Source organism: Trichoderma camerunense, assembly GCF_050948025.1.
Source record: "Trichoderma camerunense strain CBS 138272 chromosome Unknown V8C40scaffold_6, whole genome shotgun sequence".
Taxonomy (NCBI): domain Eukaryota; kingdom Fungi; phylum Ascomycota; class Sordariomycetes; order Hypocreales; family Hypocreaceae; genus Trichoderma; species Trichoderma camerunense.
Window position 1 is genome coordinate 1,138,056 of NW_028145364.1, and position 24,195 is coordinate 1,162,250.

Consider the following 24,195-nt stretch of genomic DNA (forward strand, 5'->3'; position numbering starts at 1 on the left):
ACAGAGGATTAGGTAGAGATGAATGGATGGATCATAGAGAAAATAGATTGATGGCTTAATAGATGCAATATGCAATATATGATCAATTACTTGGTCGATCGATCGGAGACTCGTAGAATTCCGTACCCGCACATGTATGGATGCTCCCCCTGGCAGCTGTAATACGCGTATTTCGCAGAGCTAGTTGCCCGTCTAGGGAATAACTCAGTAGCTCAATGTCCGCTACCCACTATCATTCGTCACTAATCCGCGACCCACGCCCGGTGTCTAGAAGGCGTCCATACGAATACTGCACTCGGACACTCAACCCCTCTCAGGTATTGTGGCTGAGTTTCTTGTTCGTATAAATACTTGACCAGCTTCCATCTTTTACCTATTACGCACGCTCTGTCGAAACTACACTTTTACTCGTTCTCGCCGCGATGCAGAATCTCCGTGGTTGCACGAATCATTGGCATCTCGAGACGCCTTGACACCCGCCACCCGCAAGACGACGGACGACGTGTCAAGATGCAGACGTGACGTTGACCTGCAGCAGAGATCAATGCAGCAGTGGCATGTTGCTACGAACCATGGAGCTTCGACCGATTGCAGGATGCTGGGACATATCCCTGCTTGCTGATTTACGATGAGGCCGGTTTACTCGTGCCGTTGATGTGTTGCGCGTCTTCAATTCAGCAACTGCGCTCCTCTTTACAAGGAAGAGGAAGTCTTTCTTCCGCATCATCATCATCATCGGCAATCTATCCTATCGCGAATCCCCTGTTCTCGATACCGTCATGCGGCTCGGATTCTTTTGGCCAATCACAATCCGTATGTATATGTCTTGTACCCCATACTGGCTATCTATCTGCGTCAGCCCTTTTGTTTGTGAGCTTTGTTGGTGCCACATCAGCTCCCGACAACGTTGGCGCTGCCAAATCGGACGTTTTACTTTGCAGCTATCTATCTAGCAGGTGCCGTCACTGACTTGACATGACTGACTGACTCCACCTCATTTGCTTAGATGGAAATAGTATCCCAAAAAGAATTGATTCTCGACAAGACGACACGATTGTTTCTCTCTCTACAGGACGACGGCATCGGTATTACTTCAGCGGAGTTCACCAGCCACACGGGTTTTAAGCATGGCACCTCACCCCGTCTCGTATTCGGACTTTGCTCCTCTCGGCTCCGCTCCCGAGGCTTTGTGGCGGAGCAACTGCCTGTGCGGCAGCTACGGCAGCCACGGCAGCCACGGCCTGACATAAAGCATAAAGTTGGCAAAAGTACTTCTACATGCCATTGACGGCATTTGACCTATCACCGGCAGCTTGTGATTGTCTACCACTCAGCTCAGGCTGACCAGAGACAAAACACCACCCAGAGCTTCCGGGGGGTTCTTTTGGGTCGCCATCCACTTGGGATTCTTCGTTTCTTCATCTTCCATCTTTCCCTCTTCCTGCCGGCACGCAGCCATGACCATGCACCACCAGCTCAACGGGAGCTCCGGTTCAAACGGCGTCGTCAAGACGAGACGATCGCACCGAAAATCCCGGAACGGCTGCAGTGAGTGCAAGCGACGACACATACGATGCGACGAGCGCCGTCCAGCCTGCACCAACTGCACAATTGCTGAGCGCGCATGCTCGTTCCCTCCTGCTCGCCAGCCGCAGAGCCAACTCGAGCCCCTACCGCCGCCGCAGCTGCCGCACAGCCCGGCCGACTCGCATCTGAGCCGCAAATCTCAACATTCGCCATCGTCGTGCGAGCCGGACCACCCGGTTCCGTGGCCGCCATGCGGTCCTGATCCTTCGTCAACATCTCCAGAATCTGTACTCGGTGCTGGTCGCTACAGGTTCGCTCCGGCGCCTCCCGCCGGTCCTCAGACCTTGCCGTCCTTTACCGAATCCTTCACCAACACCGCATACCACCCGCCTGTTCCTCCGGCATCTCTCTTTACGGCCGAGCATCTCATGCTCTTCCACCATTTGTCCGATGCCATGAGCGACTGCATCTTGGCTCGCGGCCAGGTCAAGGTCGTGCTAGACGTCGCCATCAGGCACTTGATAGATGCTCCCTACCTCATTGACCAGCTGCTGGCTCTGTCGGCGCTGCATGTGGCCTTCACCACCAAACCGGGGGAGATGCCGTTGAATGGTACAGTTGCATCGTTCCGGAATCAGGCCACCGAGCTGCAGACGCGCGCTCTGTCGTCCTTTACACGCATTACAGCCATGGTCCCTGCCGATGATACGGCTACATGCGTCCCTCGGTTTCTTTTTGCCAGTCTGTTGAGCAACCAGGTCCTAGCCGAGACCCTGCTGCAGCATCAGCAGCCACAGCCCCTTCCCTACCACCACGATGTCATGGGAGTCCATGGCGGAGGCGGCGGAGGAGGTGTTATTGGAGGAGCAGGTGCTAGTGGTGGCGCCATTAGCTTCCATGGGTTCATCGAACGCATGGTTGAGTGTATCCATCTTCACCGGGGTGTTCTGGCCCAAGTCCGCCCAACTTGGGATTACCTCATGCAGTCCGAGCTGTATCCCCTACTTCATATCACCCACGATGCTAACATCGCCGCGGTGACACTGAAATCTGGCACAGAGTGCACCGCTCTCCGGCAAATGATAGATGCTGCCGCCTCTCCGGTGTCCCGGTATGGTGACGCCTCACCACCCCGCCTTGACCAAGCCAGCGCTGATGCCTGCCGCGTGGCCATTGACTCACTTCAGTGGGCATTCGACATGCATCGAGCTCTGCCTGAACAAGACATCTCGCATGCCCCCTCTGCCTTTATCGTCACCCTTGAGGCGGAATACGTGGACGTGTTACGAACACTGCTGCCTGAAGCCTTGATGATTCTAGCCTACTTAGGCGTGCTGATCCATCGGTGCCGGCACTTCTGGACGTTTGGCACCGCAGGCGCAAATCTGATCCGCGCCATCGCGGGGTATCTGGGAGGCCACTGGCACGAGCCGCTGGCATGGCCTCTCAAGGTGATTGAGGAAGAGACTGACTAAAGGGAGCATCATATAAGAGGGGAAGGAGTTCTCTTGGTGAGGCGGGTTTCACGTATCGCCAAACAAACTACGAAAAAAAGAATGGATACAGACGACTGGCCAACGGGATATATGGAAATTTTATGAATCAGAAAGGGGGGCATCTGGAGCATGCATCATGTACTTTGTATATTAGTGGTACTCATTTTTTCTTTTGTTATCGCGGCATCGGGGATGGGACGTATATGGGCATTCATGATACATGGACTGGGCCGAGTTTGGTTTTGAGCATCTTCATCTTTCATGCTGGGTTTTCTTCTTCTTTTCTTCTCTTCTTCCTTTCCTTTTTTACGTCACTATTGCTTTCTTGCCATGAGCCTCATGACTCTCCTAGGTACTTTACTTTTCTAGTATATATGGCAGGGAAAAAAACAGAATTATAGAAGAATTATTTATTCATAATCCGTCCTACTGACGAGTTACCAGCAATCCATATCGTCCTCTCAGCTGATCTATGTCTCCTCCTGATTTAAAAAAGTCCTACATTTCGTAAAGTAATCGTATTGTCATTGCCATTTCTCAACTTCTCCTCCTTTCTTCTTCCTCCTCCCCTCTCCCCCCAACTCTCTCTTCGCAGCGCCTTTTTTCCCTTATACCACCCCTGCTATCAAGAAATCCCCCCAATTTTCTACATAAACCAGCCTTTTTCCATGCTTGACACGCAATAAATTTTTTTTCAACTGCCAGACAAAAAAACCCTCAAAGGGTGGGCGAGAGATGATGGAGAAGAATAGTCTGGCATCTTACCTTTGGTGCTGGATGAAAAAATGTCAAGCCATAAAAATCGAGACCACGTGGCTCTATGGTTTGGTATCACTACAAAAAGAAAATGGGAGCCAAACGTCCACACTGGTGAATGAAGCCTTGGCCAAAGCCCGAAGTTACCCAGACAGGTAACCAGAATCACAGCCCGTAGAGCTCCCAACCATCTAGAGCTCCATACTGTGTCTCGGCCTTCTTCGAGTTCGGCAAGTCTTTGGCATCCCGCTTCGGCGCAAGTTCCGCTCGGAGCTCTTGCGGAAGTCAGAGCTCTTCGTCGTCCAGATCGGATGGCTTGAGAAGACCGCCGACCTTTTGTCGCCTCTCCATGTCTGCAGCCCGGGCATCGCGCTCCTGCTGTTCCTTCTCGACGATGAACAGCTCGGCATTGTCACCGGCGAATTCCTTCAATGAAATCAAAAAGTCTCGTAGGTTGAGGCGGAACTTGTCATACTGCGTGTTCAGTGTGAAAAGACCCTCAACAAAGCTGGCTACTTGAGCTCTATATGGATTATTAGTATCAGAACAGAGATAGGAAGCATTGTTTAAAAACTTACGATTGAAGATTGGGGAAAGCATTCTGCAAGAGAGTAGCCACAGAGGCAGCGAGGAACTCTCGATTGCTGGTTCCAGCCTGTGCCTGATCAGGCATATAGATGGGTCCCTGGATCTTCGGCTGCGTGCCATCGGCAGGATGGATGAAATAAAATAGCTTCATCAGCAGCATGGACTGCGTCTTGAATCCTGCCTTGTGATCGCTGTCGGTCACAACAAAAAGCACATCCTGAAGAATAGTGACAAAGAAGCGCTGGAAGAAAGCATTAGCGGTGCCGATATCTGTCTTCTCGGCAATGTTGTTAATCAGCTCAAGGCACATGTTAAGGCCTGCAGCTTCAACGTCTCTGTTGTCGTGCTTGAATGCCCAAGAGCATGAGTCGATGACAAACTTGAATTGGTTGTTATCAAGTTTAAGCAGAGCTATTACCGGTAAGTTTATATCCAGGCTACACAGAATTTGCATGTATCTTTATCGACTTACCAGGGAAACAGTGCAGGTTGATGGCTCGCAACAGGTTAAAGAATTCGACTCGGTGCTCGGGGAATTCTGAAAAGTCCTTGTTGATCATCTCTAGAGTGCACTCAAACACGTTTTCCATGATTGTTGGAACTTGATCCTCCATCAATGACTATTGCGGCGTTAGCTTTCCCCCAGAAAAATAAACCTGCAAAGATGACGTACAGCAAGCTTTGTAATGATAGTTGACATGGCCTTGAGGACTTCTGCATCACGGGCTCCTGGAACATTTCGGTTGTAGTCAACAAGAACCGAATCCAACAGTGGTGGTACCATCTGAGCTCTGACGGCCTGTAAGTCTTCGGCCTTGTCAACATAGGTCTCAATCAACTTGAGAATCTCCTTCTTGATAGTCCGCAGACCGCGAACCTTGGGCATCTTGGTAGCCAGGTCACCTACACAATACATTAGTATTCAGCTCATTGCATGGAGGGAGCTACAGCAGGAAGGGGCGGAAAGAATGCCGTGTCATTTCATGCATCATCATCACATACCATCTCGCGCAACAGCCTCGGAGATGAGCGAACTCGTGGCTCGATACATCTGCAGCATGTCGTGATAGATTCGACCAATTTGAGGGTAAAAATAGGAGCCAGTCGAAGAACAAGCAGAAACGTTGGTCTTCATGATGTTTCCAATAACCTTGATCGTCTCTGCGTCTTGCAAGATCGCCGAGTTCATGTTCGCCTGTTTAATGATCTCGTCCCAGGCGGCATTGGGAATGTTCATCAGCTCGGCGAGTAATCTTTCTTGTTGATTCTTGTTACCCTGAGCAGCAACCATGTATCCGCAGGCCTCGTAAAAGGTGTGAACTTGTTGGGGCGTGAGGTCACAAGTGATCTTGCCCATGTTTCGCACAATCTCTTCGATAAAAGGCTCTGTCTCACTAGGCTGCAGGGCGACGAAGTGACGACGGCACTGCCTGGCAATCTTAATGAATGTATCACAAGCCATGTCCTGGACACCTTCGTGTGATTCGTGCATGAACTCGAATAACTTGTTGACAACCGTCTTAAGGAATTTCCAGTGAGCTTTGAGGAAACGAGGGTATTGTCCAACAATGTACATGATGTTACTGGCGACGACAGCCTTGTTATCTTTGCCTCGCTTCATTTCGGTAAGACCCAGAAGATCCTTAATGACTGTGACCAGGAATCGCTTCTCGGTTTCTTCATTCATGGCCAGGGAAATGGAGCCGATAGCCCAGCAAAGAACGTTGCAGTTGTGCCACGACCACTCGGTGCCGTCCACCTGTCGAGCCAGCTTCTCCGTCATGATGTTCTCGGTATCAACCACATCCAAATGTGTGAGGTAGACCAAGCATTCCCTGATGGTCTTGTAGAGCTGGACAGTATCGCCTTCCTTGACGAACTCGCGGACAATTTCTCCCTCGTCGTTTTCCACAATCAAGACTTCCTCTGGTCGAACCATCTTCTCAATCATAACGACTCGCAGGTTAGACAGAACTTCGTTGTATTTGTGCTTTCGGAGAGGGTAGTTCATCAAGAGGGTCGGGTTAGGAGCTCCGCTTCCTGACATTCCGCCTCCGACAGCAAGCAAGGGGTTGAGATCGGTAATGGGGAGCTGCTGCATCTCCTCGTATAGCTCCTGTACAAGCTTTAGCCAATAGTCGAGGCAGATCTTGAAGACTTCTCGGTCGTCGATTTGCGATATTCTAACGAGGTAGTAGTGTCCGTGGATGAGATAATCTCTATTCGGTAGGTTTTCGATGAGCTAAAAGGTGGAATTAGCCAACAGGAGCACCCAGGGGGGATGTGAATAGGGAAGTATATATCTCACGTTCAGGTGCATGCCGAAAAAGTTGCACAAAAATAAGGCAAGATTCTGAACAAATTCTTGGTCCTTGGAGTTGCTGCTCGGGTACGTCGCCTTGAGGTCGAGTGAGACAGGGATGATATCGGCAATCGTCGTGAGAACCTCGGTGAACATTTTGACCAGCTGCTCATCGTACGAGTTGGGCTGTCCTGGGCCGCCCGTCTGAAGACCACCAATCTCCGTAAGGCACTGGAGTGTGACGTTTCGGAACTCTGGTACTGACAGGAACCGGGTTCGCAAAGTCTCGATAAGAGGAGTCTCAAAAATGTAACCGAGCGGGATCCAGTTGCAGAAACGGAGCAACGTCTCGAGTGTGGCCTTGATAAGACTCGGCTGGTTGGCGGAATTGAGAACCTCCTGGCAGAGCGTGAAGATCTGAGAGAACTCGGCACACATGGTCTGCTTGAGATTCCTCGTCTTGGTGGAGGTCATCTGCTCCGCTGAGTAGTCGAACACCTCTTCGGACAGCAAGCGAAGAATGATCATGTTGTTCTCGCAGATCGAAAGGCTGGAGTGGCAAGACGAAATGATTTCGTTGATAAATGTGGGCCAGTTGTGTGGCCATTCTTGCTTCAGGATAGAGACGAGCACGAGGTTAAGCTTGTTGAGGAGCGTCTTTTGGGCCCGTAAAGTTTCTTCGCTGTTGGAGCACTGGATAATGAACTGGACGATGAAGTTTCGGATACCTAGAACCAGCAGAATCAAGCTATCAGCAACGCCATGCCAGTTGAGAAACAACTCGGGTGAGGGCCCTTACCTTGGCACTGTTCCCGAGGCAAAACTTTCCATCTTGTCATGATGACATTGTCGAGAACTTGTAATCCCAAATCTTTGTCAAAGTTGTCAGCCAAATTAAGCGATACCGATGCAGCAAACGCATCTAGCTTAGTGGTGGTTTGCCACACACGCGATGAGGGGGAGAGGGATCACGTACACTTCGTTTGGGGATACTGCGCGTCCGACAGAATCTTGTCGACCATAAGCCAAGCATCAGGATCCTCCTTAAACTGCAGTTGGTATAAACGTTAGTGAGCGTGTCCTAAGCGCCGCCGTCTTGTTGCGAGTTATAACAGGTCGGCGGCTATGAGGAGAATAAGGCCGAGGAGTGTTTACCTGGTTCAAGGCTGCCTGAGCTGCTTTTTGCTGCAGACGGAGAAAAAAGACAAAGGTCAGCTTCAATACAGTTCCCGCCAGAGAAATCCGAATAGCTAAATATGCATACCTGCTCGCCGCGACCTTCGTAAAAGGCCCGGACTGTGCTGTCGAGCTCCTCAATGGTAGGCATGGTGGGCAGACCAGCGAGCGAGGGGGGGTTCAAGGCGGGGGGATAGTTGAGATCACGGTTCGATTTCGATGGCCAAGGGCCCAGGACGACGCAGCGCACAAGATGGCAGCTGTGCGGTGCGTCGGCGGCGGTTGCTGGGGGATTCTCTGCCTTCTCTCGGCGCGCAGGAAGAGTTTTCGGTCACAGGGAAAAAGAAGGGAAAACACGATCGCGGGTCGTGGAAAGGAAAAATGCGAGGAAGTGAGGGAGAGTGAAAAGGCGGGCGGCGCGGTGGGGAGACTGAGGTTAAGGAAGAGTTGCAGCGGATCCTTTTTTTTCTGCTGGGTGCTGTCGGGTGCTTGGACAGCAAATGAGCTAAAGGCTGCCCCCGTTGCTGCAGCGGGGAGTGCGGAGGCTTCCAGGCGGTTGGATGCCTACCAGCTGTTCGCTATAGTGGCTGTTGATAGCACTGCGGTTGCCTGTGGGTGCCTGTAGAGAACGCCACCAGGTCGAGGGCGATCCAGTTGCATCGGCTGGAGGCAGCTAATATTGGATGGCGGGGCCGAGCTTCAACGGCTGTTTTGTTCCGATCAGTAGGTTCACCTGCTCTCATTTCTCTCCGCGATCGATTGGCATTAATGACGCAGAATTGTACTGCTACTTTTACGAGCCGCCCAGCTCAGGCTCAGCTCAGCTCAGCATGGTTTCAGCTCTGGCAGGTATTGGATTGCCCTCTCTCACTGTCGGAGATAATTGATCCATCCATTGCATCGACCTCAGCATCGTCCCTATCGCTAGGCCGGAGTTAGCGTTATCATGACGTTGCTGTCCCAGGTATCTCTACATTCCCTCTTCAGCCATCAGTCTGCCAGCCTTGCCTTCAATCTGCTTCCCCGCCTGTTCTTGGTCCAAGTGAGGCGCAAGCCCATATCAATGATGGAGGGGGACTTGGAAACTACATGCTGTTGGCTACATTCACCAAGCTCTGCCTCTCCTATTTGCCAAAGCATAAAGTCACTTGTGTGTACTCTGTGGGTAGCTAATGCAACTCTAAAAGAGCATCACATCCCGTGTATTATTAATACAGATGTGGTTGCTCAATGCCCAGAGAAGAGATCAGGGTTGTGACAAGTAAGCTTGTAGTTTCAATAAACTGCTTTGTTTTCTTCTAACATGGCAAACGCCACTCATCCTTTAGGACAGAATCGCTTTATGTGATTTTCTAACACCTTGTTTTCCTTTATAAATGCCAGCGCCACCGCCCGCCTGATTCCTATGCCTTGGTATAGCCGCACTCAGCCAAGCTGGTCTTCAGGGCATCAAGAGCCTTGTCGACATCGTTCCTGTTGGGGTCCGTCTACAAGGGGATGTTGTTAGTATATGAGTTTTATCACTTCTATTATCATAGGTGAGTTGGGATGCTTACAACAGAGACGCCCATATGTCCAAATCGAATGTACTTGGTAGCAATCGCCTTGTGCAAGCCACCAGCAAAGATGACGCCCTTGCTGCCCAACTTGGGGAGAACGTCGGCAATCTGAACGCCCTCGGGCAGATATATGGCTGTCATGGCGTGCGACTGATCCTCAGGCTTGGTTGCGACAATCTTCAACCCAAGGTCGGTAATCGCCTTCTTGATCTTGTCAGACACCTCCTTGTGCTTCTGGAAACGCTCAGACAGCGGTCGTGCCAAAATCTGTTTCAAGGCGGTGTTCAAGGCGTGGACAAGCTGGGGTGATGGGGTGGCAAAGTACGAAGGCTTCTTTGCCTCGTAGTTTTGCATGACTAGACGCGATTTCATGTCAGTATCAGTTCTGTTGAACCTAGCAAAGCACGCGCAGTCGACGCATAGATAAACCTACTAGGAGTCCAGTTCTTCATCGAGGCAAAGTAAGATGCCGGGGGTGACTTTCTATTCTTGAAAGTCTCCATAGCTCGTCCGCTGAACATTGAGATGGACAGTCCGGCCGGGCAGCCAATGGCCTTCTGGCTTGCAGTGATGACGCCGTCCAAGCCCCAGTCGTCGAATGCAATCTCCTCGCAAGCTACACTGCAGACGCCATCGGCGATGACCAATGTTTCCGGAGAAACCTTCTTGACAGCCTGGACCAGGCCCTTGAGGTCGCTCACAACGCCAGTAGAGGTGTCAACATGGGTGACGGTGACGAGCTTGTACTTCTTCTCCGCCAATGCCTTTTCGATCTCCGGAAACTGGGGTCGTCCGCCAATTGGTCCCTCAAGCTTGGTGGGCTTGGCTCCGTAGGTAGTCAGGCAGTCGGCGAAGCTGTCGCCAAAGTAGCCGGTGCTTAGAACCAAAGCGTCCTCGCCGGGCTCAATCAAGTTAGCAGAGACCAAATCCCAACCCAAGGTGCCGGAACCGCTGAGGATGAAGGGCTGAGAGGCAGGATCGGTGGTCTGGAAGAGCTGGCGAAGCATGCTCAGTGTCTCGCCAAAGGTGGCCACGAAGCCAGGGCCAACATGAGACTCGCTGCCGGACACAATTAGCTCCTCGATCAACGAATGCGCTAGGGAGAGTGACAACCGTACCTGAAGTGGCTCATCGACTGGAGCACAGCATCGTCAAACTCAATGGGCCCTGGGATGAGCAGGGCCGGGTGCGCGGCTTGCGTAGACATCGTGGCTAGCTGGTGTCTCTGTGCGTGACTCGGAGAAAAGGACGGAGGGCTCGAACGATGCAAAGATGAAGACAGAGACAAAGATGAAAACGAAGACAGAGATCTGGGTCTGGGGATGGAGGGGTAATAGCTGGACTGGTATCCTGCTGCCGTTTTGCGGGGCAATGCTCTCACAGCCGATCGGACAGAGGCCATGGTCTCCGCGCCGAATTATATCCCCACAGCCGAGGAGAGAGAAACAGAACCTTGAAAAGAAACACCAATGAGAATTCCAGGGATTAAATCCTAGCACGAGTATACCGGTTGAGCCACATGCAATCGGCGCTTGCGCTTCAGCAATTGCCCGATTGCCGGTACCGGTGCCGGGTCAACCAGCTTCCCCGCCGGCGAGCCCCGGAGGTGCTTCGGCATTTACCGCCGTCCCAGAGAGGCTCACATGTTTGTCATTCGATGCCTGTATTGGGCTGCAAAATCAGACATGATTGTCACATTGGTGCTTGAATTTGAATTCACAACAGTTGTATAGAGAGAGAAGGGCTTCGTATCATCCTGATCCCTTTAGATTTTGACCGATTTCGGGTTCTTTCAGCACAACGCTCGGCTATATTTTTAACCGCGCTACTCCGTACAAAAGTGAAAGTCAAGGTTGCGGAGGCAGAATGCCGCAGCTATGCGTCTTAGCTAGCAGCCACACGTCTACATCAGACATGCCAGCTTCCGGCTACTACAAAGCTCTGAAGATGCTACCTTGACACGTGTCGAAGGCCCAACCCAGGTCCACGCCTCCACAAGCCATTCATACCAGACCTTGGTATCGTCGGTCTGTCTCCACATGCTCACCTCCAGCTCAGTATCCGCAGGGAAGTAAAGGGGTTGCTATTATCGATGTTAGTAGATAGCTTCTCCTACACATGCCATTCGGTACCAAATCTCTAAAGACTCACCTTGAGAGGGAAGAATATAGGGAACCAAGATACCATGTCCTTGCTCTTCGCATCGATTCGTTCCGGGTGAATGCTAATCTCTGTTTTCCTGCCCTTGTCCGGGCCTGCCTTTTGCTCGTACAAGGTAGACTCGAAATATCCTGCCAGTCCGTGAGTAACTCCGCGAGTACGGGCAACAAATGTCAGGTGGCAGAATCTAGAGTTGTGATCGTTTGCTCCCGCAGCACCTGCCATGGACCCTCCAGTTCCGCCAACTACTCCTCCAGACCGCCGTGCCGCGATGGCCTCAAGCGTTGAATCGGGAATAGGGTGTGAAAACTCCCATGCCTGCTGGAATCGAGGATGGCCAGGTACCCTCTGGGCCACATAGTCGAGTGAGAACAGGCTCACCACCCAAGGAGTGTCATAGGCATTGGAGTCAGTCTGAGCTCTTGCGCTAATGTCCGTATACAGCTTAGGTGTGGCAATAGGACTCAGGTGTGCGGTGTAAGACTGCGGGATTGAAATGCCGTGAGGCTTCGCCAGAACATGCTGGATACCATCCAGACACTCGGGGGAAAGCTCGTTATCGCCAAAAGAGCCGAGCAATTCAGAAATGAGGATATCAACTTTGCCATATACCGGACCAGTCTCAGGAGAATCTGAGATCAGTGGACCCTTCCAAGCTCTCATGTCCGTCTTGATGACATTTACCTTGCCGCCCCATTTCTGAGCGTTCTGCCGAAGGAGGTATACATACGCATTGGGATTCTTCTCGACGGCCCAAACTTCCACCTTGACACCAGTGGATTCTGCTGCTTTAATAGCCTTGGTCACTATAGGGCCACGGCCAGAGCCAGCGACTGCCATGACGACAACGCCAGGCTTGGAGGTTGGAAGCTTCAATTCGCTCCACTCTTTCAAAGCCTCGGCGATAGCTAACTCATACTGGTCATATTTGATGGCATCATTCTCAAATACTTCGTAAGTTGCCGATTCCAGGTTGTCCGACAAGGGCTGCAGCGGTGACTGTAGCCAATCCTGGAAATTGGTAAGGATGGGTGTCTCTAGTACTGAAAATGGAGGTTGCTGCCTTTCTAGCCATCGCAAGTAATCGCAGTGAACATTAGACTCGGTATTCACGCGAAAGGCGGGCTTATGAGCTTCTTCCAAGCTGGGGAAATCGGCCTCTGTTAAAGGCGCATTCTCATCTTTGCCGTCTTCGGTAATGTGTCGCACATCAGGGCCGACGTCGCAGAGTAAAAGCCAAGGGGCATTCTTCAAGCGCATGTAGGCAAAAATGACCTCCTGGTGATTCTTGGACAGGCTAGGATAGCCAATCTTGTTCTTCTGGAAAACTTCGGGGCTGAAGGTCAGGTAGTGAAGAGGTTCGCAGAACCATCGATTTTGCAGATCCTTCTCTGGCACGACTCTTGGCATCTTAAGTGCTATTGAGGTTTGGAGTCAGTAGTGTTCTGAGGTGAATGAAATTAGGTAAGAAATAGAGTGGTGTGTTTTTTCTTTCTTACCAACGAGGAGCCTGGGGTTGTATTTGCAAACTGATCTGATTTGATGCCAAGAATCCCAAGTAGTAAATATATCAATGTCTCCTCCCGAAGACTTGGACGATTCCTCTCCATTCAGTGAGGATAGAGTCTCAACCTGTGTTCCAACAGGTGGTTCGCGGTACATGGGTATGTGAATCAGGAGGGTGATAGCAGGGGCAATAGTCAAGGCCTCTTGAACGGCCCGAGAGTACTGTGCGATCCCCTGGCTTCCCCCGTCCTTGGAAGCATCTCGGCCGGGCCCTGTGATGATGATGCTCTTTACGCCGCACCAGCTTGCATAGTTAATCTCGAGGTTAAGCACCTGGCGAGAAATGTTGGCAATGACCGGGTCAGTCGAGCAAAGGTCAATCCAGGGGCTCGTGTAGGCGACATAGGTGTTGACGGCTTGAGAGGGGAACATGCCAGTGTCTTCCGGGGTGAGAGGCAGAAGAATAGGGTCTGCTCGATTGGCCGTGGCCTCACTCGTTCCCTTTTCGCCATTGGCCTTTAATGTTGCTAGATGATCCGACACAACCTTGAAGACTCTGGACCTGAAGTGGCTATTGGTGATTGGCGTAGTAGCCACAGAAAACTGTAAACATGGTTAGTATTCTGGGCAGCACTTCAGGGCCATCAGCTCACTCGCATCTTGGTTCAGCAGGTATCCATATTGCATCTCTGAGAGCGGTTGTTCTCTCTTAGAGTCATGATACCCAAGAGTAAACACGGGCCGGTTCTCCTGATAGTCCCCTCGGAAGGAGAAGCCTCCTGCCTCTAATTCTGAGCTCATTTTGGCGTGCAAGTTGTAAGAGCTGTCTTGTTGCCCTACCCGGAAGTTTCTGTCTTGGTGGGGGTGATGAGCTTGAGCTTTTTTGAGTCGCTTCTTTTCGTGTGAAAGGACACCCAGCTATGAGACAGACTGGTGATAAAATGAAAATGACGGTTCCAGATAATCCTGGCCCTTCTCAGCTCGTAGGCGGACCGTTATGATCCGTCCCCTCTGACTTGAATGTCAAGGCAGATTGATTTGATGCGGTTGCTTTTCTCAGTGGGAGAGAACAGGGCAGTGTAACCACAGTGCGCATTGTCAGCGACTTTGATGGTGGATGCTTCACTTGTGATGATGCTGAGCTGATTGGGGCCGTGGGCTACAATGCCTAAAGGATCTTTCTTAGGAGAGACGAGATAGAAATATGTTACTAGATAGATAGTATCTTGTACAGCTAAATCTACATACTCCTAAAGACACCCAATAGTTCATATTGCTCCTTTCTATACCCTCTCGTAGTGTAAGATAGGACAGTGGTAAATCAACAGACTGCACCGTAGAGGCTAGGCAATAATATCTTATCGATAAGACCGTTTTCCCAGTCCCGCCAAATTTTTTTCTTTAGGCCAACCGCGAGCCGCAAATCTGCAGCGAGCGACAGGCAGCCTCTCCAATCCCGCTGCGCGACGCCTTCCCATTGCTTCAAAATGGCCGACAGAGGAGCCAAGCGAGCGAGTGCAGACTCGGAAGAGTCATCTAACAAGAAGACCAAGATGGATGGAAAGGCGAACCCGTATCTCGCCCACATGTACGAGGAGGAGAACGGCTGGGGATCTGGCGAGCCTTCGCCCAACTCGCCGCTGGCGGGCATGAAGCGCCGCCAGACATCTGCGCAGGAGGCTTCCAAGGCCGAGGATTCCGACTCGAACCCCTTCACGGGCCGTCAGCACTCGCAGAAATACTTTCAGATTCTGCAGACACGACGAGATCTTCCCGTCCACAAGCAGAGGTTTGTGCCACCCCTTGCCATGCACCGCTTTTCTCGTTGCGCGGCAGAATCACTGACCTCCCATCTTTTAGGCAAGAATTCCTCGACAAGTATCATTCGACTCAGATCCTCGTCTTCGTCGGTGAGACTGGTTCCGGAAAGACCACACAGATCCCCCAGTACGTCGTGTACGATGAGCTGCCGCATCTCAATGGCAAGCTTATTGCCTGCACGCAGCCCCGTCGAGTCGCTGCCATGTCAGTAGCCCAACGTGTGGCCGATGAGATGGACGTCACGCTCGGAGAGGAAGTCGGTTACAGCATCCGTTTCGAAGACAAGACGACGCCCAAGACCATGCTAAAGTACATGACTGATGGTATGCTCCTGCGTGAGGCCATGCACGACCACGAGATGTCTAGATACAGCTGCATCATCCTCGACGAAGCGCACGAGAGAACACTGGCCACCGACATTCTCATGGCTCTGCTGAAGCAGATTGCAGAGAGACGCCCAGACCTCAAGATCATCATCATGTCTGCTACTCTCGATGCTCAAAAGTTTCAAAAGTACTTCAACGATGCGCCCTTGCTGGCCGTCCCCGGACGAACTCACCCTGTCGAGATCTTCTACACCCCCGAGCCGGAGAGGGACTACGTCGAGGCTGCCATCCGAACCGTTCTCCAGATCCACGCCTCCGAGCCCGAAGGCGATATTCTGCTCTTCCTCACAGGTGAAGACGAAATCGAGGACGCCTGCCGAAAGATCGCCCTCGAGGCCGAGGAGCTGACGCGGGAGATGGACGCCGGCCCGCTCGCGATTTATCCTCTGTACGGCACGCTACCACCGCACCAGCAGCAACGCATCTTTGACAAGGCACCTGGTCCGCTCAGGAAGGGTGGACAGCCCGGCCGAAAATGCATTGTCTCGACCAACATTGCCGAAACCAGTTTGACCATTGACGGCATCGTCTACGTCGTTGATCCCGGTTTCAGCAAGCAAAAGATCTACAACCCCCGAATCCGAGTCGAGTCACTCTTGGTTTCGCCCATCTCAAAGGCCTCTGCGCAGCAGCGTGCTGGTCGTGCCGGTCGTACAAAGCCTGGCAAGTGCTTTAGACTCTACACCGAAAAGGCTTTCAAGAAGGAGCTTATTGAGCAGACTTATCCTGAAATCCTGCGGTCCAACCTCGCCAACACCGTCCTGGAGCTGAAGAAGCTAGGAGTGGAAGATCTCGTCCACTTTGATCTCATGGACCCTCCCGCCCCCGAGACCATGATGCGGGCGCTGGAAGAGCTAAACTACCTCGCCTGCCTCGACGACGACGGAGAGCTCACCACTCTCGGCGGCCTGGCGTCGGAGTTTCCCTTAGATCCCGCCTTGGCCGTCATGCTCATCTCTTCGCCGGAGTTTTACTGCTCCAATGAGATTCTCTCCATCACCTCCCTCTTGTCAGTCCCTCAGATCTTTGTGCGGCCCGCGAGTAGCCGTAAGCGAGCAGACGAGATGAAAGCGCTCTTTGCCCACCCGGACGGCGACCACTTGACCTTGCTCAACGCCTACCACGCCTACAAGGGCCAGGAGACTTCGGACCCAAGCTCTGCCAAGCAGTGGTGCCACGAACACTTCTTGTCCTACCGCCACCTTTCCAGCGCCGACAGCGTTCGTGCCCAACTCAAGCGCATCATGGAGACGCACGGGCTGGACCTAATTTCCACCCCCTTCGAGGACAAAAACTACTACACCAACATCCGACGGGCTATGCTGGCTGGGTTTTTCATGCAGGTCGCCATGAAGGAGAGCTCAGGCAAAGTTTACCGAACCGTCAAGGATGAGCAGGCCGTCCTGATCCATCCCTCGACCGTGCTGCGTACCGAGTACGACTGGGTCCTGTATAACGAATTCGTCCTTACGTCTAAACAGTACATCCGAACATGCACAGGCATCAGGCCGGAGTGGTTATTGGTAAGTTTTGCGGCAAATGAATAAATGAAAACCCCGCTATCTTGCATCTTTGCGTAAAAACGAGGCTTGAAGGGCTAACTCCAGCAACCAGGAAATCGCACCCGTATACTTTGACATGGACACCTTGGAGGACGGAGACATTAAGCGGTCATTGGCCCGAGCCGCAGAAAAGAAACGAAGAAAGGAGGCCATGAAAAAGGCCAGTCGGTGAGAGCTGCACGAGTGACGTTGCTGAGACATGGCGCAGCCGCGCCGCTCTCGCTTAAAGAGCCAAGAGACTCTCTGTCAACAAGATTGGCCGCCCTCCCTTGTTGCGAGACTAGAGCAATTCGGCTGCCTTTTTTCCTTTTTCTTGTTCTTGTTTTCTCCTTCTCTATCTTGCCTTTTCATCTTGACTAAGTTAGAACAACCCCCCCCTTTTAATTGGTCGTGGGGTCCAAATCCTGAGACCCCGCTCTTTGGGGACTCAGACATGCAGCAGAAAGACAACATGGAGGATGAAATTGTTGGCAGCCATCAAGCTCTCGGTCATCGCCTGGAGCCTGACGGGAAAACCAGGATCATGGACGTGTCCTTGTGCAGCCGAGTAATGGAAAAAGGAACCTTTGTTATGTAAGGGAGGGCATTCACACTAGTAGCCTACCGTGCTTTTGGGGGCGTTTGCTTTTGGACCAGTTAGATGTAGACACGGCTTGCTTTTGGTTTCAGCATGTGTGAGCAGGATTCATGGGCAAGCTGCAATATAGAATCATTTTGAGACATGGCCCTCGAACTCGTCACTCTGCTGCCCCCTTTTGCCTGCTTCGTATTCTTCCTCGTTTCGCGGCTGAAAAAACAAGCGTGTCGGTGGAAGGACTGCTTTTGGCGTGGATCACAGTAGCAAACAGACCTCCCTAGACATGCTTCTCCTCCGCACCTAGTAGACCAATCTGGTAAGCTGCTGCGGGCTAATGGTCGATTGCCCGCGCAGAGTCAGGCATGAACGGAATGTCACGCCGAAGATCCGTCAGCTGGACGGGCGACCACACCGGCGATAGCCTCCCCCGGAGTGTGTTCCCCCGAAGGCCTGATGCTACGTATAATTCCACATACAGGCACTCCGTACTTGGTACACAGGACCATCGCATACTCGTACTGGCCCATCCATCTTACTGACATGACAGGATGGGCACAGCTCTCACCCTCCTCTACCATGCGGGCAACAGACCCGGAATCCCGGAGGCTGGCACGGGTGAAATGTCACGTAGGTATCCAATGCCGGCCTTGCGTACATCCCATCTTGTTAGTGACGGCAGCATCCGGGTGGACCGTCACAACCTGTTCGTTGCTTTGAGTTATCATGTGTGCCTTGGCTGTGGCACATGCGGAGCACCATTGGCCTGTGTTCCCATCCTTCGCACCTAGTACCGGGTTACTATCAGAGTGCCCAAGGTACTAGCCCGTACGCGCCTCCTCGTGCTAATGCAGTTGTGCAGCTGTTTTGAGTAGGAGGCTGGGGGTTGGTGAGCTGGTTCGGCACATCAGATAGAATTGGGGCCCCCTCCCGCCTACTGTACACTGCACGAAAGAGAAATATTGGTCCGGGGAATGATAGACCCATGACCCGAGGCTGAGAGTAGGTTAGTATGCATATGCAGGTCTTGGGGGTTAAAAAAAAGTGAGGCGGTTGTAGGTGCCAGATATTGCTCGAGGACACACATTCGTTTGAGCTGGACCAGGTGCGGCTGTCACTGGAGAGGAGGGGCGTGTATGCGCGGCAAGCTGTTAGCGTAGCCGTCATCAGAATAGGAACAAGGACCGATCCGCGCGGAATTTTGGATCTGACACTACGCTTATTCTCGAACGGCTGACTTATGAAAGAACAGCCTGGTGGCGGCTCAGGAGGAAAAGACTGGACTGAGACCACGCTTTGGCCAGAGGTGCATAAATCAATCACCAGCACCTGAGATTCTATCCAGGCAGCAGTGACATCAAGCCAGTCACGACGAAACACGATCCAGACTAAAGCACCGTGGCATTGATTCCAATTGGGCCTCAGTATGAAGCATTCGGATTGCCCGACGGTCTTAGAATGCACTCTGATTCATGCTGTCTTGTTCTCTCGGGAGAAGATCTCGGTCTCTGGTTTGGTACTGACGCCACAACACAAGGAAATGAGATTATTCACGGCTCTAGGAGCGCATCTGATGCTCTAGCATGCGGCTGAAACACCGTCGGCGTTTGCGTGGGAGAAGACTTGCATTGATGTTGTTTTCTCGTGCTTATAGCACAGCGTCGGCAGCTCGGCGTGCGATGCACACGTACCAACAAACCCCGGGTTCCACTTCTGAAGCCAGAGGCATTGAAGTTGTACGACATCGCGAGGGCATTGCGGCGACCAAACATGACATGTTTCCAGAATGACTCGGGCAACAAGCTATATGAGCCCATTGTGTCTAGCAGGTAGGCCTAACAGCTAGATATTAGAGGCCTGATGCTGGAGGTAGCGGCCTGTAGGGCGATGCATGAAGTTTCGAAAGGTCAACTTGGAATCATAATTGGTCTCCCGAGCCGGTGCCAGAATTTCCCGGCATGTTGCAGCAATTCACAACTGGAAGTTTTAAGCGACGATGCCCATTTCCCCCGCTGACTTCGAGCTGACAATGGTGTGCCAAGTTTACGACAATTGGGCTGTGGGCAATGTTGAAACAGCTTCGGATGACGCAGGACCATGCCTCTTCTCCACTGCATCCAGACCTTGTCTCGGAGGCTCCAACACAAGCACTATCAACCCCCATTGCTAGTGTCCAAAAGTAAAGGCCCCTCAATTGCGACGGTGCCATTGGACGGCCTGGAATTCCAGATTTAGCAGCGATGGCATGCCGGGTCGATAGCCGCCAGTCCACGGGGCGGACCGAGCCAAAATCGAGGCGGAGCAAGGTAGCAGAGCCGAGTCCACAGCGGATGTGCCTTGGTCAAGCATACCCAAGGACACGCTCATCTCAATCCATGACGTCCTTGGCCACAAAATTCCAATGGAGCCTTCTTGTCTTGTCTTGTCGTGGAGTTTTCGTTGCATCAGAACTCTCCCTCTTACCAATGTCGTAATTCCGGCGTTCCGTGCATATATGTGTAACTCTATTTCCGCCTCGACTCGCTGTTTCTAGGATGCGAGGTTGCAGAGCGATGATGAGAAAACATGCTGCTTTTTGCTCATTTGAGTTAACCCAAAGCCGAAATGATTCCGCAGTAACGATTGCCATGGTCCCTCTCCCATACCGCCTTGCAATTGGAATTTGCTACAGCCAATGAGCGGCTGCGCCGTATGCGAGCGAAATGATCAATGTACTTGGCTGTGAATCTCGTTTGCACCCCTCCAAGGTACATGCAGTACAGAGACAACAGCGCTTGTGGATGCAATGCCATTGCTTCCGCGCCGAGTCACATCGAATAGTACAGTATTGCTTGGCCTTTGGTTCAGCGGTCTGTGAGCCAGCTTCCGGCGTGGAATTTACACCCCTTTGCAAATCTTCCGGGGGATGCCGTCCATCTCCCGGGTTCAATGAGAGCAAGGATGAGGATGCCAGCCATTGCGCGGTAGGGGCTTCAGTCTCCGACGGCGGGATTTTCTCTTTGGTTGATATTGAGACAACACCATGGGGTCGTGGAAACAATAGGCAACAGCTGATGAGTGGCTGTTTACGACGCAGGAGTTTCCAAGCACATAGATTCTCGGGGAAGTAGTTGTTCGGTATCTTATGCTCACTGGGGGGGAAAAGGGGGGCCCCTCGAATCGAGCATTATGCACACCGAATCCCAAGCGGTACGCATTCCGCCAATCATAATAATGGCAAAGTCCGCAGAACCGCCTGGATGATTCGGAGTCGATCTCTGCTTCACCGTCATAGAGGGGCAATATTCGGCCCTCCGTGTTTGAGCGGCCCGTGAGATGTGTACACAGATCAGATAGTGCGACGTTCGACGGCTGCTGCTGATCTCCAAACCATTGACTAAACGCCACCCACTACTCGGCCGATAAACAAGCCCTAAATCCCCAACTACTACTCGTCTAAGCACGCGGGCCGGCCACTCCCGTTTCCCCATGCGGTTATCTCTTTAATTCTTGCCTTTAGTGCGAGTTTTCGGTGTGTTCCCTCGGCTCCCAACTTGGATTTCGAGTTCGTCTCTTCTGCGTACGAAGCCAATGCCGTCATCTCTCGACAAGCGGCGTATAACTGAGATTCGCAGGCTAAGTTGGCTTCAAGAACGCAAGGGGTGTGTGAGATGCACATGAACGGCCCCATCCATTCGAGAGTACGAGCATGTACGTACATGCAGCTGGATATTAGAGTGTGTGGACCAAGTTGCACAGGGCTGCCCCTAGCTGCTTCTCTAACTGGTGCCAGAAAGCCACCCACAGAAACTGGCAAATTTGGACGACGCGCTAAATGATAGAGCAGTACGGAGTACAGTAACCTGAGCTGCTAGTATTAGTCTTTGGGATGGGATGCCATCCTTAGTCGCGACAGCTGAGAGGAGTTGCTGCTTTGCATCTCTTAGTATCGTAAATAGCGCCTTTCGTGTCTGCTGTAAACTCAATCATCAGGCCCGAAGCCATCCACCAGGAGCATTCACACAAGTGACGAGGTAGGGAGCTCTCCCACGCTACCTGCAGGTCACAGTATCTTGTGTCGCTCTGGACGTCAAGTCGGTTGGAGTTGGCAATCTCTGCTCTGCAGTACTCGTATGCAAGCAAGGATTGGCTAGTGCACTTTCTTTGCGTCAAGGCGGCTGGGGAGTTGAGGGCCATCTAGCCAGACACCCCTGGACAATTGACTTGATCCCCGGGCGCCACCTTTTTCCCATGTAGTATGGAGGATGACCTTGTCAGGATAGCTAATGCAATACAGCGTTGGCCAAACACCCCCCAGAGTACATGGCGACAAGTGCTTCTCAAGATACGGAGGAAGCGGATAGGCCAGGGTGAGAATCTTTTCACAGTGACGCACCGTAGCATGTGCGTATCTTGATACGGTGTCCGGGGTCGAAGTTTCGTTGTAAAGCCGGCCGTCCGAGATGTCGATATATAAAGCAGTCAAAGGACCTCTTTTTTGCCCTCTATCTCGATCAGCACTTTTAGCATCACTTTCAGTATTCCAAGAAGTCATACCGCACATCTCTCTGCAATCTTAGCACTTCGTTCCTCTTGTCCACAAGTCTTGGCCTGTTCCTTCTTACCTTCCCTTTCTCCAAGTATACACTCTGTCTCGTCATCACAATGAGCAGCGGAGGTTTCTACAAGTACCGTTGCAAGAACTTTTACTCGCACAATTGTCCCAATTGGGTGTGGGTAAACAACTCGCCATGTGCGACCTGTATTGTAAGTCACATCAATGATTGAATCGAACATCCAGACGGTGTGAAAGCTCTGTGTGGGTAGGTTTAGAATGACCAGTCTCGTGAAGCTAACATCAGATGAAAAAAACAGGCTGAAGGCAGAGATGCCGAGGAGCAATCGTTGCCATCTTCGACGGCCTGTCAAGTTAACATTGTCGCACCTCGTATCCGAGACGACGTCTTACACGATGCATTCATTGAATCTGCTGCCCCAAGTGACATTGGAGAGAGCTGGATCCTCCACGACGAGGGCAATGGCATTATCGACAATGACGAACAGTCACAGACTGTGCCATTGAGAAGCAGCACCATGCCATCTTCGTACCGAGCCATTGCTCGTTGGTAATTGCCCAATGGCAGCCAGCTCGATTGATTCTAGTAAGAGGACGCCAGGCCCGCTTTTGTTTGATTCGAAGGGCTAACGATGGGGTAGGGGTCATTTGAATCAGATCTCGGCAGCACAACCGTTTGATGTTGCAACTATGTAGGTAGGAGACGCAGGCCTTTTCTGTTCCTGCTTCAAGTCGTGACAAGTGTCATGACCTGATGGATTATGAAGGGCTGCTCTCACACATTCCTTTGAAGAACACGGGAAGGGAATGGGAATTGGCTAGGATAGGTTCACTGGTTGAAGCGAGGGAAAAAGTTCGGCGTTGGTTCAAAAGAGAAGGAGATCCGGATTAGAGCAAAAAAAAGAGATAAAAAAAATTTGCGCTACCCTGTTGCAGCAGTCCTTGGCTGTTGCGGCGGGATGGCCTGATGCCCACGGATGGACTAACTGGCATCTGAAAAGGGCTGCAAACAAGGGATTGGAAACTGGCAAGGGAGTTGGGGACTTTTTGTTCTCGGAGGGATTTGTGTGCCGCTGGGAAACGCCGGGAAACTCTCGAGCTTGGGGCGGGAAAAGGGTATTTTGTCTTTTTTTTTTCCTTGGGGGCGGAACGGTGAGGCTCTGCCTTGGTTCTCGTCCATGGTTACCTCGGACTGTCGTTACAGGGCTTAGGCCAGTCTTGACTAGAATAGCATGGATAGCATATCGTACGGCGATATTTTCCTCTTAAGGGCCGGGGAGCCAAGAGTGGTCCGTGTTCGAAGGAGTGGCTCGGTGAAGCGTTGGTGAGGTTGTACTCGTAACCGCAACCCGCAAACCGTAAACCGGCGATGCAGGACTCAGACGGCATCGGCCCTTCATGCTGGCCGCCACGCCTGAGTTTCGGCCGCGCGGTTCTAACTTCTAAGAGCGTGCAAGAGGTGAGCGATCCCTTTGCCGTTAGTTGCTTCGAGGCCGCGTTCTGGCGAGTCGGATCCGTTGCCGTTGGCTGCTTACGAGCTTGAGCGTCAAGTTTGTTGTTTGAGCTGAGAGCGTGCAAGAAGACGCCTTCACCCTTCTGGCATGGTGGGGCGATGGCCTTGGGCTTCTGGGTGCTTCTTGCGTCTTGGCCCAGATGCAAGTCATGCCTGCCGTTCCCAGGGAGTCCACTTTCCTCTCGGCCGAGGTTGTACGGATACTCCGTGCCTGGCAGAATGCTCCGTACAAGCTACTCCGTACAGAGTATTCCGTGCAGAGGAAACCCCGTACCGCCTTGCCGATAATCTCACCCGACGCCTTAGTGTTCGGTGCCTCTGGTACCTGCGGGTACTTTTGGCGTTGGTCCTCGATACTCTCGTGCAAGACATGTCTGCGGTACCCAGGTACGAAGCGATGACGCTAAGCTGCAACTTGACGTTGCATGTCATTTCTCCCTGGATGCCCTCCAGCTTCCAATCCCACCTGGGCGAGCGTCTCTCAATTGCCTCTGTTGGTGCAGGTGAGGCATTGTGATGTTCAATTGACGCCAGCGGTGCTGCTAATGTACGGTCTGCTAGCTCTCGGCCTTACCAGGTTTATCCACGGACTGGAGCACTATACGGAGTGCGGATTGCACACTATATCTGCCTGTACTAGCCACTAGGCAGCTGCATTTCACCTGGACGGACCTTAATCCTTTAGCACTGCTACCTTGGCAGCCAGTACTAGAG

General features: G+C 52.1%; 7 protein-coding genes across 7 annotated transcripts; 4 read left to right on the forward strand and 3 right to left on the reverse strand.

Moving 5' to 3' along the window:
- The first annotated feature begins 316 nt into the window (after nucleotides 1–316).
- V8C40DRAFT_191988 (uncharacterized protein) lies at nucleotides 317–1,373 on the forward strand. The gene is made up of 2 exons (XM_083211865.1): nucleotides 317–813; nucleotides 1,007–1,373. Exons 1-2 carry the CDS (start codon nucleotides 655–657, stop codon nucleotides 1,286–1,288), a joined length of 441 nt encoding a protein of 146 aa, XP_083074965.1. The 5' UTR covers nucleotides 317–654; the 3' UTR covers nucleotides 1,289–1,373.
- V8C40DRAFT_241223 (Zn(II)2Cys6 transcription factor domain-containing protein) lies at nucleotides 835–3,460 on the forward strand. Its single transcript, XM_083214977.1, has one exon. The coding sequence runs from the start codon at nucleotides 1,458–1,460 to the stop codon at nucleotides 3,000–3,002; it is 1,545 nt and encodes a 514-aa protein (XP_083074966.1). The 5' UTR covers nucleotides 835–1,457; the 3' UTR covers nucleotides 3,003–3,460.
- V8C40DRAFT_241224 (exportin CRM1) lies at nucleotides 3,375–8,272 on the reverse strand. The gene is made up of 10 exons (XM_083214978.1): nucleotides 7,934–8,272; nucleotides 7,825–7,854; nucleotides 7,646–7,718; nucleotides 7,469–7,540; nucleotides 6,676–7,397; nucleotides 5,370–6,609; nucleotides 5,041–5,270; nucleotides 4,840–4,987; nucleotides 4,358–4,778; nucleotides 3,375–4,302 (listed from the first exon to the last, which is right to left on the reverse strand). Exons 1-10 carry the CDS (start codon nucleotides 7,994–7,996, stop codon nucleotides 4,065–4,067), a joined length of 3,237 nt encoding a protein of 1,078 aa, XP_083074967.1. The 5' UTR covers nucleotides 7,997–8,272; the 3' UTR covers nucleotides 3,375–4,064.
- A 746-nt stretch (nucleotides 8,273–9,018) lies between these two features.
- On the reverse strand, nucleotides 9,019–10,852 carry V8C40DRAFT_241228 (alanine--glyoxylate transaminase). The gene is made up of 4 exons (XM_083214979.1): nucleotides 10,523–10,852; nucleotides 9,838–10,463; nucleotides 9,402–9,760; nucleotides 9,019–9,332 (listed from the first exon to the last, which is right to left on the reverse strand). The coding sequence occupies exons 1-4, from the start codon at nucleotides 10,804–10,806 to the stop codon at nucleotides 9,249–9,251; spliced, it is 1,353 nt and encodes a 450-aa protein (XP_083074968.1). The 5' UTR covers nucleotides 10,807–10,852; the 3' UTR covers nucleotides 9,019–9,248.
- A 204-nt stretch (nucleotides 10,853–11,056) lies between these two features.
- On the reverse strand, nucleotides 11,057–14,122 carry V8C40DRAFT_192002 (protein arginine N-methyltransferase). The gene is made up of 4 exons (XM_083211866.1): nucleotides 13,728–14,122; nucleotides 13,064–13,673; nucleotides 11,556–12,982; nucleotides 11,057–11,487 (listed from the first exon to the last, which is right to left on the reverse strand). The coding sequence occupies exons 1-4, from the start codon at nucleotides 13,869–13,871 to the stop codon at nucleotides 11,308–11,310; spliced, it is 2,361 nt and encodes a 786-aa protein (XP_083074969.1). The 5' UTR covers nucleotides 13,872–14,122; the 3' UTR covers nucleotides 11,057–11,307.
- A 366-nt stretch (nucleotides 14,123–14,488) lies between these two features.
- V8C40DRAFT_241233 (DEAH-box ATP-dependent RNA helicase PRP43) lies at nucleotides 14,489–17,578 on the forward strand. The gene is made up of 3 exons (XM_083214980.1): nucleotides 14,489–14,859; nucleotides 14,931–16,800; nucleotides 16,892–17,578. The coding sequence occupies exons 1-3, from the start codon at nucleotides 14,558–14,560 to the stop codon at nucleotides 17,009–17,011; spliced, it is 2,292 nt and encodes a 763-aa protein (XP_083074970.1). The 5' UTR covers nucleotides 14,489–14,557; the 3' UTR covers nucleotides 17,012–17,578.
- Nucleotides 17,579–21,908: 4,330 nt separating this feature from the next.
- V8C40DRAFT_241241 (uncharacterized protein) lies at nucleotides 21,909–23,268 on the forward strand. The gene is made up of 3 exons (XM_083214981.1): nucleotides 21,909–22,159; nucleotides 22,268–22,554; nucleotides 22,610–23,268. The coding sequence occupies exons 1-2, from the start codon at nucleotides 22,058–22,060 to the stop codon at nucleotides 22,520–22,522; spliced, it is 357 nt and encodes a 118-aa protein (XP_083074971.1). The 5' UTR covers nucleotides 21,909–22,057; the 3' UTR covers nucleotides 22,523–22,554; nucleotides 22,610–23,268.
- The last annotated feature ends 927 nt before the right edge of the window (nucleotides 23,269–24,195 follow it).

What these genes read in the sequence shown, in the direction of transcription:
- V8C40DRAFT_191988 (XM_083211865.1), top strand. Translation starts at nt 655, where the DNA reads ATGTGTTGCGCGTCTTCAATTCAGCAACTGCGCTCCTCTTTACAAGGA. An exon ending in CTTTTGGCCAATCACAATCC is followed by an intron (nt 814 to 1,006) that starts GTATGTATATGT and finishes TCATTTGCTTAG; the next exon opens with ATGGAAATAGTATCCCAAAA.
- V8C40DRAFT_241223 (XM_083214977.1), top strand. Translation starts at nt 1,458, where the DNA reads ATGACCATGCACCACCAGCTCAACGGGAGCTCCGGTTCAAACGGCGTC.
- V8C40DRAFT_241224 (XM_083214978.1), bottom strand. Translation starts at nt 7,996, where the DNA reads ATGCCTACCATTGAGGAGCTCGACAGCACAGTCCGGGCCTTTTACGAA. An exon ending in GCCTCGGGAACAGTGCCAAG is followed by an intron (nt 7,398 to 7,468) that starts GTAAGGGCCCTC and finishes TGCTGGTTCTAG; the next exon opens with GTATCCGAAACTTCATCGTC. An exon ending in CAACCTGCACTGTTTCCCTG is followed by an intron (nt 4,779 to 4,839) that starts GTAAGTCGATAA and finishes TACCGGTAATAG; the next exon opens with CTCTGCTTAAACTTGATAAC.
- V8C40DRAFT_241228 (XM_083214979.1), bottom strand. Translation starts at nt 10,806, where the DNA reads ATGGCCTCTGTCCGATCGGCTGTGAGAGCATTGCCCCGCAAAACGGCA. An exon ending in GATGAAGAACTGGACTCCTA is followed by an intron (nt 9,761 to 9,837) that starts GTAGGTTTATCT and finishes AATCGCGTCTAG; the next exon opens with TCATGCAAAACTACGAGGCA. An exon ending in GACATATGGGCGTCTCTGTT is followed by an intron (nt 9,333 to 9,401) that starts GTAAGCATCCCA and finishes ATCCCCTTGTAG; the next exon opens with ACGGACCCCAACAGGAACGA.
- V8C40DRAFT_192002 (XM_083211866.1), bottom strand. Translation starts at nt 13,871, where the DNA reads ATGAGCTCAGAATTAGAGGCAGGAGGCTTCTCCTTCCGAGGGGACTAT. An exon ending in CAACCCCAGGCTCCTCGTTG is followed by an intron (nt 12,983 to 13,063) that starts GTAAGAAAGAAA and finishes AAACCTCAATAG; the next exon opens with CACTTAAGATGCCAAGAGTC. An exon ending in CTATATTCTTCCCTCTCAAG is followed by an intron (nt 11,488 to 11,555) that starts GTGAGTCTTTAG and finishes CATCGATAATAG; the next exon opens with CAACCCCTTTACTTCCCTGC.
- V8C40DRAFT_241233 (XM_083214980.1), top strand. Translation starts at nt 14,558, where the DNA reads ATGGCCGACAGAGGAGCCAAGCGAGCGAGTGCAGACTCGGAAGAGTCA. An exon ending in CTTCCCGTCCACAAGCAGAG is followed by an intron (nt 14,860 to 14,930) that starts GTTTGTGCCACC and finishes CCCATCTTTTAG; the next exon opens with GCAAGAATTCCTCGACAAGT. An exon ending in TCAGGCCGGAGTGGTTATTG is followed by an intron (nt 16,801 to 16,891) that starts GTAAGTTTTGCG and finishes TCCAGCAACCAG; the next exon opens with GAAATCGCACCCGTATACTT.
- V8C40DRAFT_241241 (XM_083214981.1), top strand. Translation starts at nt 22,058, where the DNA reads ATGAGCAGCGGAGGTTTCTACAAGTACCGTTGCAAGAACTTTTACTCG. An exon ending in CGCCATGTGCGACCTGTATT is followed by an intron (nt 22,160 to 22,267) that starts GTAAGTCACATC and finishes TGAAAAAAACAG; the next exon opens with GCTGAAGGCAGAGATGCCGA.